The following is a 12,721-nucleotide window of genomic DNA, read 5'->3' on the forward strand; positions in this document are numbered from 1 at the left end:
GGATAAACCATATCAACAAAATCATCTAACTACAATTTAGGCATATCTTGAGTCATACAAGTTGAAGTCATTCATATGACATCGATTTCTCCGTTATCATATTCAATACTACCACGATAATAAAAATTACAAAAATTTGATGACGTAAAAACTAAAAAATAAGTCTTGAAGGTTGGACTATAGATGTTGATGAAGATATAATTTTTGAATCAATTATAGCAAAACATATGCATAAGGGTTGTAAAAATTTATTAGATATGGTTTCAACTTATAATGTCAAGTTCACGAAGATTTTTAAATTTCCCGAGCAATTCACGATACCAAAATGAAAACGAAGTGAATGAATTAATACACATTATTTAATGAATTTGAAAAGAAAAAAATCAACCTAACCTTTTTTTTTTGTTTGAAATGGTTAATTTGTTAATTCACAAGAATATTCTTTACAAAATGAATGATATTTATAATCACAAAACTGACTACACGACTTAAAAGATTTAACAACAACGAGAAATGACATAATTTTTTAAGGGTAAAGGGTAAACTCCCCACGCCAAGGAGCGTGGAGAGCTTCTAGGTCAACAACTGACACTACCGCAAACTAGTGTTATGATCGCCAATGTACTACCAATGAAGAAGAATAGAAGAGAAGAGCAAGAGGAAGAGGGTTGCAATAAAGAGTAAATGAATGAGGAGAGGTAAAAAAGAAATTGGACTATGCATGTTGTGTGCCACTGCCAACGAAAAGCCACAACCATGACACTTGGTATGTTTTGCACACCCGTGGTACACCCCCACCTAAGCCATGAGTGTGTCTTGTGGCTTGTATATCCCTAGCTCTAATAGTAATAGTAGATGATAAAATTTATAATTTTTATTATAATATTTTTAATTTTTTATAGTAATTTGTTTACAAAGGGAATGCTTATTTCCAAACATTAAACACGCTGTGAAAACATGCTCAAAACGGTTTTGTTTCGAGCATTTTACCGTGTGCCAACGAAGTGCATAGTGTTGAAAACTTCTTAATTTTGTATATATATACCCTTAAGGGTATATAAGTTTAGGTATCCTAACTCACCGTACTACGCCGTTTTGTATCATATATATATACATTGTAATAACCCAATGTTCTTATAATTTAACTTCTAACATGATTTACTTCGAAGATTTTTTTAAATTTCACATTTATCTTCTTTTTACATAATATTCATTTTCAATTATAATATATATAGTCTAGTAGTGTTCGACAAAAAGATGTGATATAAGAGAAAGATAGTAGTGAAATTTTGAAAATCTAGAAAGTAAATTAAGTTAGGGGTTGAAGTTTAAGAACATTATAATCAACATATCAAACAAAACAACGTATTATGGTAGGTTTGGGTACCTAAACTTATATACCCTTAAGGGTATATTCAGTTTTCCCATATGCATATATATATATATATATATATATATATATATATTTCTGTTTATTAAAATAGTTTAAATTTTGTTTTTTTCCGCTTGTTAAAAATGATTATTTGGTGATTTTTGTTTTCTGATATTTGCTTTATCTATTTTGCACATAATAGTAAAAAAATAAATAAATAAATAAATTAAAAAAAAAAAAAAAAAAAGAATACCGATCTCGACCGTTCGTTGACAGATCGTGCTGGACCGGTGATCTAGTGTCTCCTATGTTACCCTAATTTTCTCATGAGTATAAATAGAAGTCGGGGGGCGAAAATGGAGATTAGGGTTTGGGGTGATTGTGAAGGCTGAAGGACCTTCCCACTTCGCAGTCACATAAATCTGTTTCGTCCCTTCAACGTTCTTCCATTCATCCAGTAACCGACTACTATCCAATCGAAGTGTCATCGCCTCTAAAACTTAAGAAGACGTTGTTTTCAGACGGCTTCCGTGGTTTTTTGGGCTACAACGTGTTCTTAAGTTTTGAGGCAATGTTACTTGTTGATGATAATTGTTAGCCGAGATCTGAGATCTCTTTGCATCGTGATCGTATTTAATCCCTCAATCAAATCGAGGTTTGAGTGCATATGGTTTTCATTAGTGCTCTGTGTTTTGTCTAACTCGATCTGCACTTAATTCTTATAAATCCTTTTCGTAGCTTTTTGGATTCTTATTAATTGAAAGAAGAACCTGTTTTGAAATTGATTTTGTTTTCGCTCATTTGATTACAGGTTTGGATTTTTCTCGCCTGCTCAGTTCTTGATTCCTGCTGTTAATATATTGAGCACAGGGAGCGTTTGAAGATGATAATACTGAATGTTCAAACTATTCTTGAAAGATTCGCCAATTTGGAACAGTCTTACAAGAACCCTAATTTAACTTCGAAAATAAAAAATGCCTAAAATTGCTGTAGTTTGAAATCTGAGATTGATCTTGTCAAAGATGTTGATTACGAAAGTGAAACCCCACAGGAACTTGAACGATGAACCTGGAACATGGAAGAAGTTTCTTGTTGATCCCACCATTGAACGTAAAATACAGTGGTCAAAATATAAATCACCTTAAAATGAAAAAATTTGGTTAAAGGGGCTTTCATATTTGTTTGTTTATAAAATCGAGTTTTCTCGTTCATGTGTTATCTTTTAACTAAATCAAAAAGATAAACATAATTCAATTATATATAAACATATATAATAATGTAATCAAATACAATTATAAATATTAAAAGAAATTATATGAATGAACGAAAAAAAATATAAAGTCGTCCGGCAGAAAATACTTGGTGTAAAAGAACTTGGGGTCGCCTTAAACATGGTTAACAGAAAATACAAGGGATAAAAATTGCAATGATTTTGAAAATGAAGAAAACATGGGTGTTTGCATTTTTTCTAGTAACACACGTAGTTGTATTTTTACTTTCATTTTTAAACATAAAGCATAAGCTGCTTTTTAAACATAAAAAATAAACTGTGGTGTAATATGCTCAACAAAATGAAACAAGTCATGAAGACATTTTAACATTTATAAAGTAAGTGTGTATCGCTATAGTCGTCCAGTCCACTTTAATCCATATATAAGTCCATTTATCACAAATTTTAAACTAAAGACTTCGTTTATACCATTTGAAAATTGGGAGGCGCCACTCATGCCCAAGACACCAATTGTGCCTTTAAAAGGATCAAGAATACAACTCGTGCCTTTAAATATGACTAAAGACTCCATATGTACCTTAGACACTACTTGAGTGTTGAGAATAGTTAATGGCTCATCATACGTCTTTAGATTCATCATGTGTCGTTAATATAGTTAAAGATACCTTGTCTCATATGCCTTTGGACACATCTTGTGTCATTAAAGGGGATTTGACTCTAGAACTCCACTTGAGTACTTATCACTAAAGTTTCGTGTTTAATCTTATCATTATCATTTCAATCATCTCATACTTCATTCATAATAAGGGTAACAAAACAAATTACTCACCTTAAGATATCTGTATGGAATAAGCTTTAAATTGATAGCACTTTCTTGTATCTTTTCTATGGCCAAAGCTGTCTACAAAACCATGTTTAACTTTCAAAAACTCAACAACCTTTACATATCTTCACCCATTTAACATCTTAATTGACCCTACTATGCACATTTAGGAGTTCGTTATACTATATTTTAGTTGTAAAATGTCGTTTGACAACTTTTGGGATGTATATCTTCACTTTCATGATCTAAAATACCCATTTTCAAACACATACAAGTGTCTACCTCTTTACCCAACGAGACCATACATACAAGGGTTTATCTTATTGACTATGGCTAATAATACCCTCAATAGACATCAATTATACACTCCAATATGTAGCATAAAAATTATGCATTCCTTTTTCTTTCATTAAATTATGGAATATGTGATTCCATTCCATTCTTCATTATATTATACATTGACAAGTTTTCCATTAAGTGGTGTAATCCATCATTCCATTTTATTTTTATTAAATTATTTTTTATTAAGTGATGAAATTCAAGATTCATCCCATTCTCAACATTTCCTTGTTCCATTTCCATCAAGGGTTAGTAAACTCAAATCTCTCAAATTTAAGATATTCAAGTTTTTGCCAAAATATGAAGTTACTAATGAGGTTTCAAGCTACAAATCATTTCCACTTATTCCCGATTTGATTAGAAGTTATGATAGTTAAGGTTATGTAAATGGAATCACCCTTGATAAAATTGGGAATAAGTGAGGATGATTTGGACAAAAAACCCTTTAGATGTTTAAGTTAAGGTTATGTAAATGGAATCACCCTTGTCGTGTCGTATCATTAATTGTCACCTTAAATATAAATACATGTAATAATTAGGCATGTAAACTTGACCCGGTCCATTGGGGAACCTGGTTGACCCGCCCCGATCGTGGATGGGTATTCCCCACAAAACCGGATAACATGTATGGGACTAGGGATTCCCGTATAGAAAAAATTGAGGCCGGGGCCGGGTATCCTATTCCCCAACCCACCCCGTACCCGGTTATATTATATCCGTATAATACATTGATTAGTAATTTAATTAATGTTATTCGGTTAAGATTATATGTATAACGTATTAGTTTATTATGGATATTAAGAATTTTAAGTAGGCCCAATTAATTGACCCAATTTCAAATTGGCAGACCACATTCCACATATATTTACAACATATTTCAATTCATTCAGCAATATTTCAATTCATTCAGCAATATTTTATCGTTGTGCACATGTGACGACATTGTCTTCATGGCGATTTGTACCCACAATTCCTTTTTCAGTATCGCTTCCGGTATGTCGTTCAATTATATGTTAGTTTCTTACAAGTTAGTGAACAAATTAGTAGACTAGTTTTCTTATGAAATTTACTTTTTGTTTATACGAAAAGAATAACATTAATTTTATTTTGGATTGTTTAAGGATATATACATTTTAGTCTCTACTAAGAATTCAATTAAAATTAGTTTCCGGTCAAAAATTGAATTTCATTTGACAAATTCCAGTTCCTTTCTAAACATTGTACAAGAGTAAAATTCCTTTTCTGTTTCCATACGTTTAAAGAATCAATCAGTTTCTGGTCAAATACAAAGCAATATTCCAAAAGCTACTTCATTTTTCTACTTCTAAATCATGAATATGACCGAAATCTAGGAAAATAATTATCAAAAAAACTACCACCATTCTCCTTTCCTGAAGTTAATCCTTTTGGGTTTCCCTTAAAATTATAAATCAAATAGAAATTCATTACTAAAGTTAGTATCGAAAAAGGCTGACACCATCAGTTGCCAGTGGTGTACATACACAGCCCTCTTGTCCGCCCAGGGGCCCCACCTTTCATGGAAGATAAGTCCAGCACAATCCTGCAAACAATTCACAATAAGTCTACCATTTTAATTTTAATTCAAAAAAAAATGTCGGAATTTGTGTTTCTTATACATACCTTCGATCATCATTCCCACTGTTTATCAGGATCTTTTCATTGATTTTGGACAATGACAACTCCATTGGCAAATCGAACACCTTGGTTTCTGGATTCAACAATTCCAAAGCTCCATGAGAACTTTTCTAAGAGATTAAATTACAAGTTCAAAAAAAGTTGACAAACTTACGCGCTTTTAGGGTAGCATCCGAGCTTCCATCAAGATCCAAGATTTTCTACAAACAAAACAAATCAGATTAACCAAAAGCTCGGATCTAACAATGGCTAAAAAAGTAATTTCACCTTAAGCCGTTCATAACAAGCCTCAAGATCATCATTCACCAAAACATGATCAAAAAGGCCAGAAGATTTTCCTTGTTCAAGCTCCGACTTGGCATTTCTAAGCCTTTTTTGGATCTGTTCTTCAGTCTCTGTCCCTCTGTTTGACCAAATTGATGACTTATTTGATCCACAACTTAAAGAACAAAAACACAAACAAAAAAACTCAAACCTTGCACGAAGGCGCTTCTCAAGCTCCTCAAATGAGGGAGGGCAAATAAAGACAAAAATAGCCTCAAGTGAACTACCCCGAACAGACCTTGCCCCTTGAACATCAATGTCAAGGATGCATCTCTACATAATAAAACTTTATTGTAGATTTCATCTCTTAATGCAGAAAGAACACCAAACATGGTGCTTCTTTTTGGCTTAATGCAGAAAGAAGAGTTAGAGAAAAGAGGGTTTCTCATGATGATAAAAGCAATACCTTTCCAGCATCAGCAACAACCTCAACAGCTTCTACACTAGTCCCATAAAGATTTCCATGAACTGCAGCAAATTCAAGAAACTTTCCTGCTTTAATCTCTTCCTCCATGACACTTCGGTTTGTAAAATGATAATGAACACCATTCTCCTCTTTCTCTCGTGGGGCCCGAGTAGTGTGGCTAACAGAGAACCCAAACATTGAAGGGAACTCTTTCATTAGCATATTGATTAGTGTGCCCTTACCCACTCCAGAGGGCCCACTAATTACTATTGGTCTTTCAGCATCACCTACAACTCCCTTACTCCAAGCAACTACTTCAGTTTCAAATTTCTTCTTCTGATCTTCAACAAACTGAGTGTCCACCTAGAATGGGATCATGAAATTGATTAAAGATCAGTGAAGATCATTATGATATTGTCATGAAACTTGTGGAATTTTTTGGAATACCCACCTCAAGAAACCAAATACTGTCGTTGGATTTGGAATTGGTTTTGATAATCAAGATTCTATCTTTATTCAAGAGTATTGTAGAATGGCCCTTGAATGCCTTTGGTTTTGTTCCTAGAATTGTCGGAATCACCCTTTACAAAAAAATGAATCTTTATAAATCAAAACTGTTAAAAAGAAACAATATGAGTTATAAAAAACTCACCAGTTACCAGTTGATTTATTGAAAATACGAACTCCAGTTGATGTCGGATCACTAATCCCACCAATGACATACTGATTAAAACGAAAAGATATGATGATTCAGATATAATGACATGAGAAGGGTAATCATGTCTTTTTGCATAGAGGAGAGATAGCAAAAAATGTAATTTTTTGACTTTGTATTGAAATCAGCCTACACCAAGCTTTTAACATATGTCAAATGAAATAGAATTGGTTCAACAACATACTGTCTTATTCCCAATAACAGTAGCTGTTTCAAACTCATTTAGTTTCAAATGAAGCCCATTTGAAAAACTGGTCTGCAGATCATCGGCAATGAAAGCTGGAGCTTCACCCTAATTACCAAAAGAAAAGGGAAAGGTTAAAGAATTGATCAAATTTCCTACTGCATCTTATCAATGCGTTAATAATTGGAGGTTTTGCTCACCATTAGAGCAATGTTTTCAACAGATTTAAGACCTGAGCAAAGAGAATTATCAAAAATCAATTATTAAAGCAAATGAAACTTATCTCGGTTTCAAGATCTTACAAAAAGTAAACAAAAAGACAAATTTCCAGGCGGTGGAAATTGGAAAGATACTAAATCCATATAACAGACAAAAGCCACTATTATTGAATTGATTAGCAAATCTTTCAAACTAGAAACTGAAGAATAAAAAATATATATATATATCACCATTAAAACCCCAAAACCCAAACAATGTTAGACCCTAAAAATCCGATTAACCAATAAAATAAATCATCATAAATGGACATTGTACAGGTTATTTTACGACAGTGCTGAAACAAGCGAAGAACAATTGCTCTGCTTTCGTTTGAAATCTGAAAAAAAAAATCAACTAAAAAAACACTTTTTTGCTAAAATACCAGCCAATGTTTTGAATTAAAGGATCATACCACAGATTTGATTCATTTGAAGAAGAATTACCTGAGAAAGGGCAAAATTTGATATAATCTGTAAAAAGAATGGGGGGATGAATTTGAGAATGCGAGATCACTTGTGGAGGTTAAATATGAACGCGGAAGTAACTTGGGATTGGAAAAGTCAAGATGGTTGAGGAAAAAGATGATGAAAGAAGAAACGTAGACCGCCATATTTATGGAGAGAGAAGAGAGGATTGGTAAGGAGGCGGATCTTGGCCTCTTGGGTCGTTTGCAGTCCCCCCTCTTTATTCTTTTCTCTTTTTCTATTTACTTTGTTTTTTGTTTTTTTTTTTAAAATGGTAAATCTACTAAAACATATTTCTAAATTACTCATTAAACCCATTATCTTCATAATATGACTTAAACCCTCAACTTTAAAGAGAAAGACAACACCGAATACCGTTAGACTACAAACATTTTGGTTTTGTTTTCTTATTCATTCATGACTTATTTTAGTATAAAATTTATGAAATGATCATAGAAAAAATCGGTTGTTTGAAGATTATAATTATAAAAAATTATGTTTTGTAAAATAATCATAACTTCCGCAGAGAGGTCACTGCGGAAGCCTAAAAACTCTGATGAATGGCACTATCTATGAGGAATTGAGGTGACAAAGTTAATATTGTAAAATCACAAAAAAAAAAAAAAAAAAAAATGGTTCATATCTGTTTGGCTACGGAAGTGCGAACGGTTTAGGCCATTTGGGGGGGGGGGGGGGGGGGGGGGGGGGGGACGTTGCTGCGGAATGAAGACCGGAACATGAACCATCGGACGATTGAAGAAAGATTGTTGTTACAAAATTGCTGTGTTTTTTTGTATCATTATCTTTCTTGAAAAAAATATATGTTCTTTATGGTATATCTTAGTTTAATTGATAAGAAACAGTTAGGAAATTCCAATTTTTGCTATGGTTAGCCAAATAACAGTTTCTCAGAGGTGTGTGGATAAAGAACAGATTCGCAAATGACCTTTTTGCAGATCCACAGAAGCCTCTGCGGAATTATGTTCTCTTTTTTTTTTTTTTTTTTAAATTTCAGGATTTTTTTGACTTTTTCCCTGCCACCTCATTTCCTCATTGCTGTTTACATTCCTCAAAGCTATAAGGCTTCTATAGAGAGGGTCTCTACGGAAGTCATTGACATTTTACAAATTGTAGTTTTTCATGGTCAAATTCTTCATACACACCCACAATTTTGTCATTTTATGAATTTTCTCTTATTTTATATCCGATTTGTTATTTAGGGTAATTTCGAATGAGAATCAATTCGGTTTATGGTTTTTTTTTACATTTAATACCAAATTAAACCAAATTCGAGGCCATGATCAAAACAAAAACCGATTAAATTTGGTTTAAAAATCTAGGAAAACAAATTTTAGAGTTAAAAATAAAATCTAAAATTAAGCTTTCAAAATAATAAGCCAAAGTTTCAAACATAAAACATGAAGTTTCAAACCAAAAATATTTTTTGGTGATCTGATTTGTTTTTGTCCGAATTCCAGAATTCCACTAGACCTTAACTGAAACAGTGAAACAGTAAACCAAATTTATGACTTTGTTTGGTGTGAAATCAAACGGTAAACTAAATTTTAAAATTGGATTGGTACGAAATAGGTTCTATTTTGACTTGGTTTTTTGCTTTCTTAGACTCCAAGCCATAATACTACCCCTACTAGTATTTATGGATCATATGTCATATTCTTTATTTATACAAAAATCTTTTAAGGTTATCTTTGATACACTATATTATTTGTTGAGAAAATAAATATTATTTTTTTTCTAAATATTTTCTTTTCCATTTAAAATGATTACAAGTATCCTAAAATATAATTAATTTTATTAAAATATAACACTTATCACTATTTTACATGGGTAAAAAGATAATTAAAAAGAAAAGATAGGAGATTATTTAATTTCTCTTATTTATTTTAGTTTAATGATCATTTTTTAAGCATATGTTTAACATGTCACATTATTTTTGGAAAGTTTAGACACTAATATATAGTAAACTAAAAATAACTTAAAACTAACTTTCTAACTAATATTTCAACAAGTTTATTAACTTATTTTTGGATTTTAAAATATACTATTTATTAATTTGAATAATTTATTTTAATTGAACTTATTTTTTATACATCTTATATTTGACGTTTATTTATTTTTATAAATATATTTAGAACAAATCTCGACAGACTTAATGTTACATGTTACTATTTAATTATATATTAATGTTTTAAAAGACTGTCAAGTTTTTTTACTTATTTTTTAGGCAATTGATTGTATAAAATGAAATGACGATAATGTATATAAAGCGACAAGTGACTATGAATAAAATTTTACGTCTTTGATAACAAGTAAAAATGTTGGATTTCATGGATTTAGGAATTGATTTTTATAATAATTTGAAATTATACCAATGTTTAGAAATGTGAAAAACGTTTCTTCTCATCAATGAAAAATATTTTAAATTATATGATGTATATTTAAAAGTGATAATTTCATTTGTAAACATATATATATATTTTAAATATGACTTAATTTATGTCCAATATTTTACCAAACAACCTTGATTTCTGAAAATCTTTACAAATTAAATTCTAAAATTATACTTTAACCCTTGAAATTTCAATTTATATCATTTGGCTCCTCAAAACCAACAACCCGCTAAATATTATGGATTTTAGGGCTACTATTCATTTAATAATTTTATCTATTTATTTATTTAATAAACGGATGTTACAATAAAAATTATGTATTCAACTTCTTTATCGATTGCTTCACAACACTGAATTATAATCATCTATTCTATTCCTTCACAATCCTAGATTATAACGACAAGAAAACAGAACTTATCATATGCATATATCTTTGCTTATCATGTTTATGTTGGTTAGTTTAGAACAATTCGAAAGTTCACTTGATGGCTGGTTGATTGGTAATCATAAGTGTTTGGCAACAAAAAGTTCTGGTATCTATAAATGTTCAATAGATAACATGTTTTGATAGTTTGGTTGTTCCAAAATCAAATGATTAGTAGTTGAGCGCGAGATTTAGATATTGATATTATGGAAGGTGTTAGTGTATAAAAAATGATGTATGGTCATGCGTGTATATTTTGTATTACGAATTTATTCTCTTGTAATCTTGTATTTAACGCGACTCAATGAGAAGATATTGATTATGGGGAAAATACATTTTTCTGTTATTAAAGCTTCTCTCCAGAAACCATAGTATTTTTAAAAGAAACTCATGCCTTCTTCCCATTTGCACCTCCCCGTATGTCATTCAATTCTCTCCATCACGACGTTCATGGTTGACAATGCCACTCCTCGTCTTCCTATTCTTCTCTCAAACATCTCATGGTATCTCTAACTTCAAGGCCTTCACACCCTTGTCCGATAATATATTGAAATATTTTTAAGGAAAATTGTGTTACACATGCCTCATTCAACATGCTCTCAACATACGACTTAGATTCTAATTGTATAATTATGTTATGTCTACAATGTTTTATGTTGTGTTTTACTATCATGTGTTGCATTGTTAATACTTAATATGTTCTTGGGAGATTTGAAGTAATGACGGCTACATATGCACCCTCTATAGGATGCTTGAACACTTTTGTCGACACGTCTTTGATGGCAAACTTAATCAACCACCATTTTGTCTTTTACTTTTTTGGCGAGAAAAAATTAATAATTTCTAATGAAAATAAGTGTTTTGGTAAAAATTATTAATGTTTTGGTCCCACTTAAAGAAAAAAGACAGAGCATCTTGGTGATTCACTCGGTTTTTGCCAAAACCTTGAGTGTTATTTTTAATTTTCCAAATGAAAATTTATGTAATGAAGACTTATATGGTTGATTTTATAACTTAGTTTATTTATTTGGGAAAGTGATTCTCATACGATATCCAATTTCTCTTTTGTTGTTCTCGTTTTACCCGTATCTTCCAACTTAGTTTCTTTAATATCACTATATTTTAATAGTAAAAAAAAACGGCATACAAAATATCGGCAATTTATAGTAAGAATTTAATTTGGAATAGTGAAAAAAATCTTCTCAAAAGAGGGTAAAATAAACTAATATTATTGTATTTACTATTTTTAGCAAATCGTACAAGTTGAGGTTGTGATGTCAAATTGTCAACTTGACTTTAAAGGATAGTTGTTTTATCCGTGTCGTAAACCGATGTATTTTTTTAGTAGTGGTGTACGAAAATATAGATCTCTTAAAGTTGTGGCTTTTGGTATATTTGTATCTAAACTTTGGTGAGATTTTGGATTTGAAATTAAAAGGGGTTGTTTATTCTTATTGGTTTATAAGCTAAGTTAGAGGAGAGTAATTTATGAAAAAATAAATTAGAATAAATTATATGATCGATTCCTAGTATCCCTAGTACGAGTAAATTATGCGTTTAGTTTTTATTTTTAAAAATTAATTCGGAGCATTCATCATAAGTTTAAATGGTACATACTTAGTCTCTGACTGATCTGAAAAGACTATTTTATCATTTATTTTTCTTTTTCATTTTTTTAAATATTGGTTTATTATTTTGAAATTAAAAAAAAAATTGAATTATATGATTTTTATTTTGGTGGGTCCCACCACCTCATATATTTCCCTTTTATTTTTCGGCCACCCTTTGTTCACTTTACACATTTCCCGACAACATCACCACCACCCATCACTCCAACATGTAGGAAACATCTCCCACAGTCACCATAGTTGACCTCCGACGACCACCTGCAGACCAAACCAAAGCAAAAACCAAAAAAACCTAGGGTTGGTTACAACTCTAAGCACTAACCAAACTAAAATAGAAAAGACACATGAAATTGGTTCTTGCCACTAGCCATCTCCAGCCACCGACCACCTTCGAAAACACCACCATTTGCCTCTAAAATAAAAGAGAATGATGCAATAAAACCCTAACCTCAAATCAAACCCTCCTACAAATAGAACTTGCAAATT

At 31.3% G+C, this 12,721-nt stretch overlaps 1 protein-coding gene and 1 long non-coding RNA gene across 3 annotated transcripts; one reads left to right on the top strand and one right to left on the bottom strand.

Annotated features, from left to right (window-relative positions):
- Nucleotides 1-1,751: 1,751 nt before the first annotated feature.
- LOC145017724 (uncharacterized) lies at nucleotides 1,752-2,549 on the top strand. The gene is made up of 2 exons (XR_013666636.1): nucleotides 1,752-2,027; nucleotides 2,184-2,549. It is a non-coding gene; the product is annotated as an uncharacterized LOC145017724 (long non-coding RNA).
- A 2,441-nt stretch (nucleotides 2,550-4,990) lies between these two features.
- Nucleotides 4,991-7,974, bottom strand: LOC145015715 (guanylate kinase 2-like). Of its 2 annotated transcripts, XM_078974189.1 has the most exons (11): nucleotides 7,752-7,973; nucleotides 7,251-7,282; nucleotides 7,051-7,158; nucleotides 6,804-6,874; nucleotides 6,603-6,732; nucleotides 6,152-6,514; nucleotides 5,897-6,018; nucleotides 5,689-5,824; nucleotides 5,576-5,621; nucleotides 5,407-5,494; nucleotides 4,991-5,326 (listed from the first exon to the last, which is right to left on the bottom strand). In XM_078974189.1, the coding sequence occupies exons 2-11, from the start codon at nucleotides 7,251-7,253 to the stop codon at nucleotides 5,245-5,247; spliced, it is 1,149 nt and encodes a 382-aa protein (XP_078830315.1). In that variant the 5' UTR covers nucleotides 7,254-7,282; nucleotides 7,752-7,973; the 3' UTR covers nucleotides 4,991-5,244. The 2 variants fall into 2 exon arrangements, with proteins under 2 accessions (XP_078830315.1, XP_078830314.1); XM_078974188.1 differs by having other exon boundaries at nucleotides 5,689-6,018; nucleotides 7,752-7,974.
- Between the last annotated feature and the right edge of the window lie 4,747 nt (nucleotides 7,975-12,721).

The sequence above is a fragment of the Lactuca saligna genome, chromosome 9 (genome assembly GCF_052625555.1).
Source record: "Lactuca saligna cultivar CGN05327 chromosome 9, ASM5262555v1, whole genome shotgun sequence".
NCBI lineage: Eukaryota > Viridiplantae > Streptophyta > Magnoliopsida > Asterales > Asteraceae > Lactuca > Lactuca saligna.

What these genes read in the sequence shown, in the direction of transcription:
- LOC145015715 (XM_078974188.1), bottom strand. An exon ending in CTTGTTATGAACGGCTTAAG is followed by an intron (nt 5,622 to 5,688) that starts GTGAAATTACTT and finishes TTTTGTTTGTAG; the next exon opens with AAAATCTTGGATCTTGATGG. An exon ending in AGTGGGAATGATGATCGAAG is followed by an intron (nt 5,327 to 5,406) that starts GTATGTATAAGA and finishes AATTGTTTGCAG; the next exon opens with GATTGTGCTGGACTTATCTT.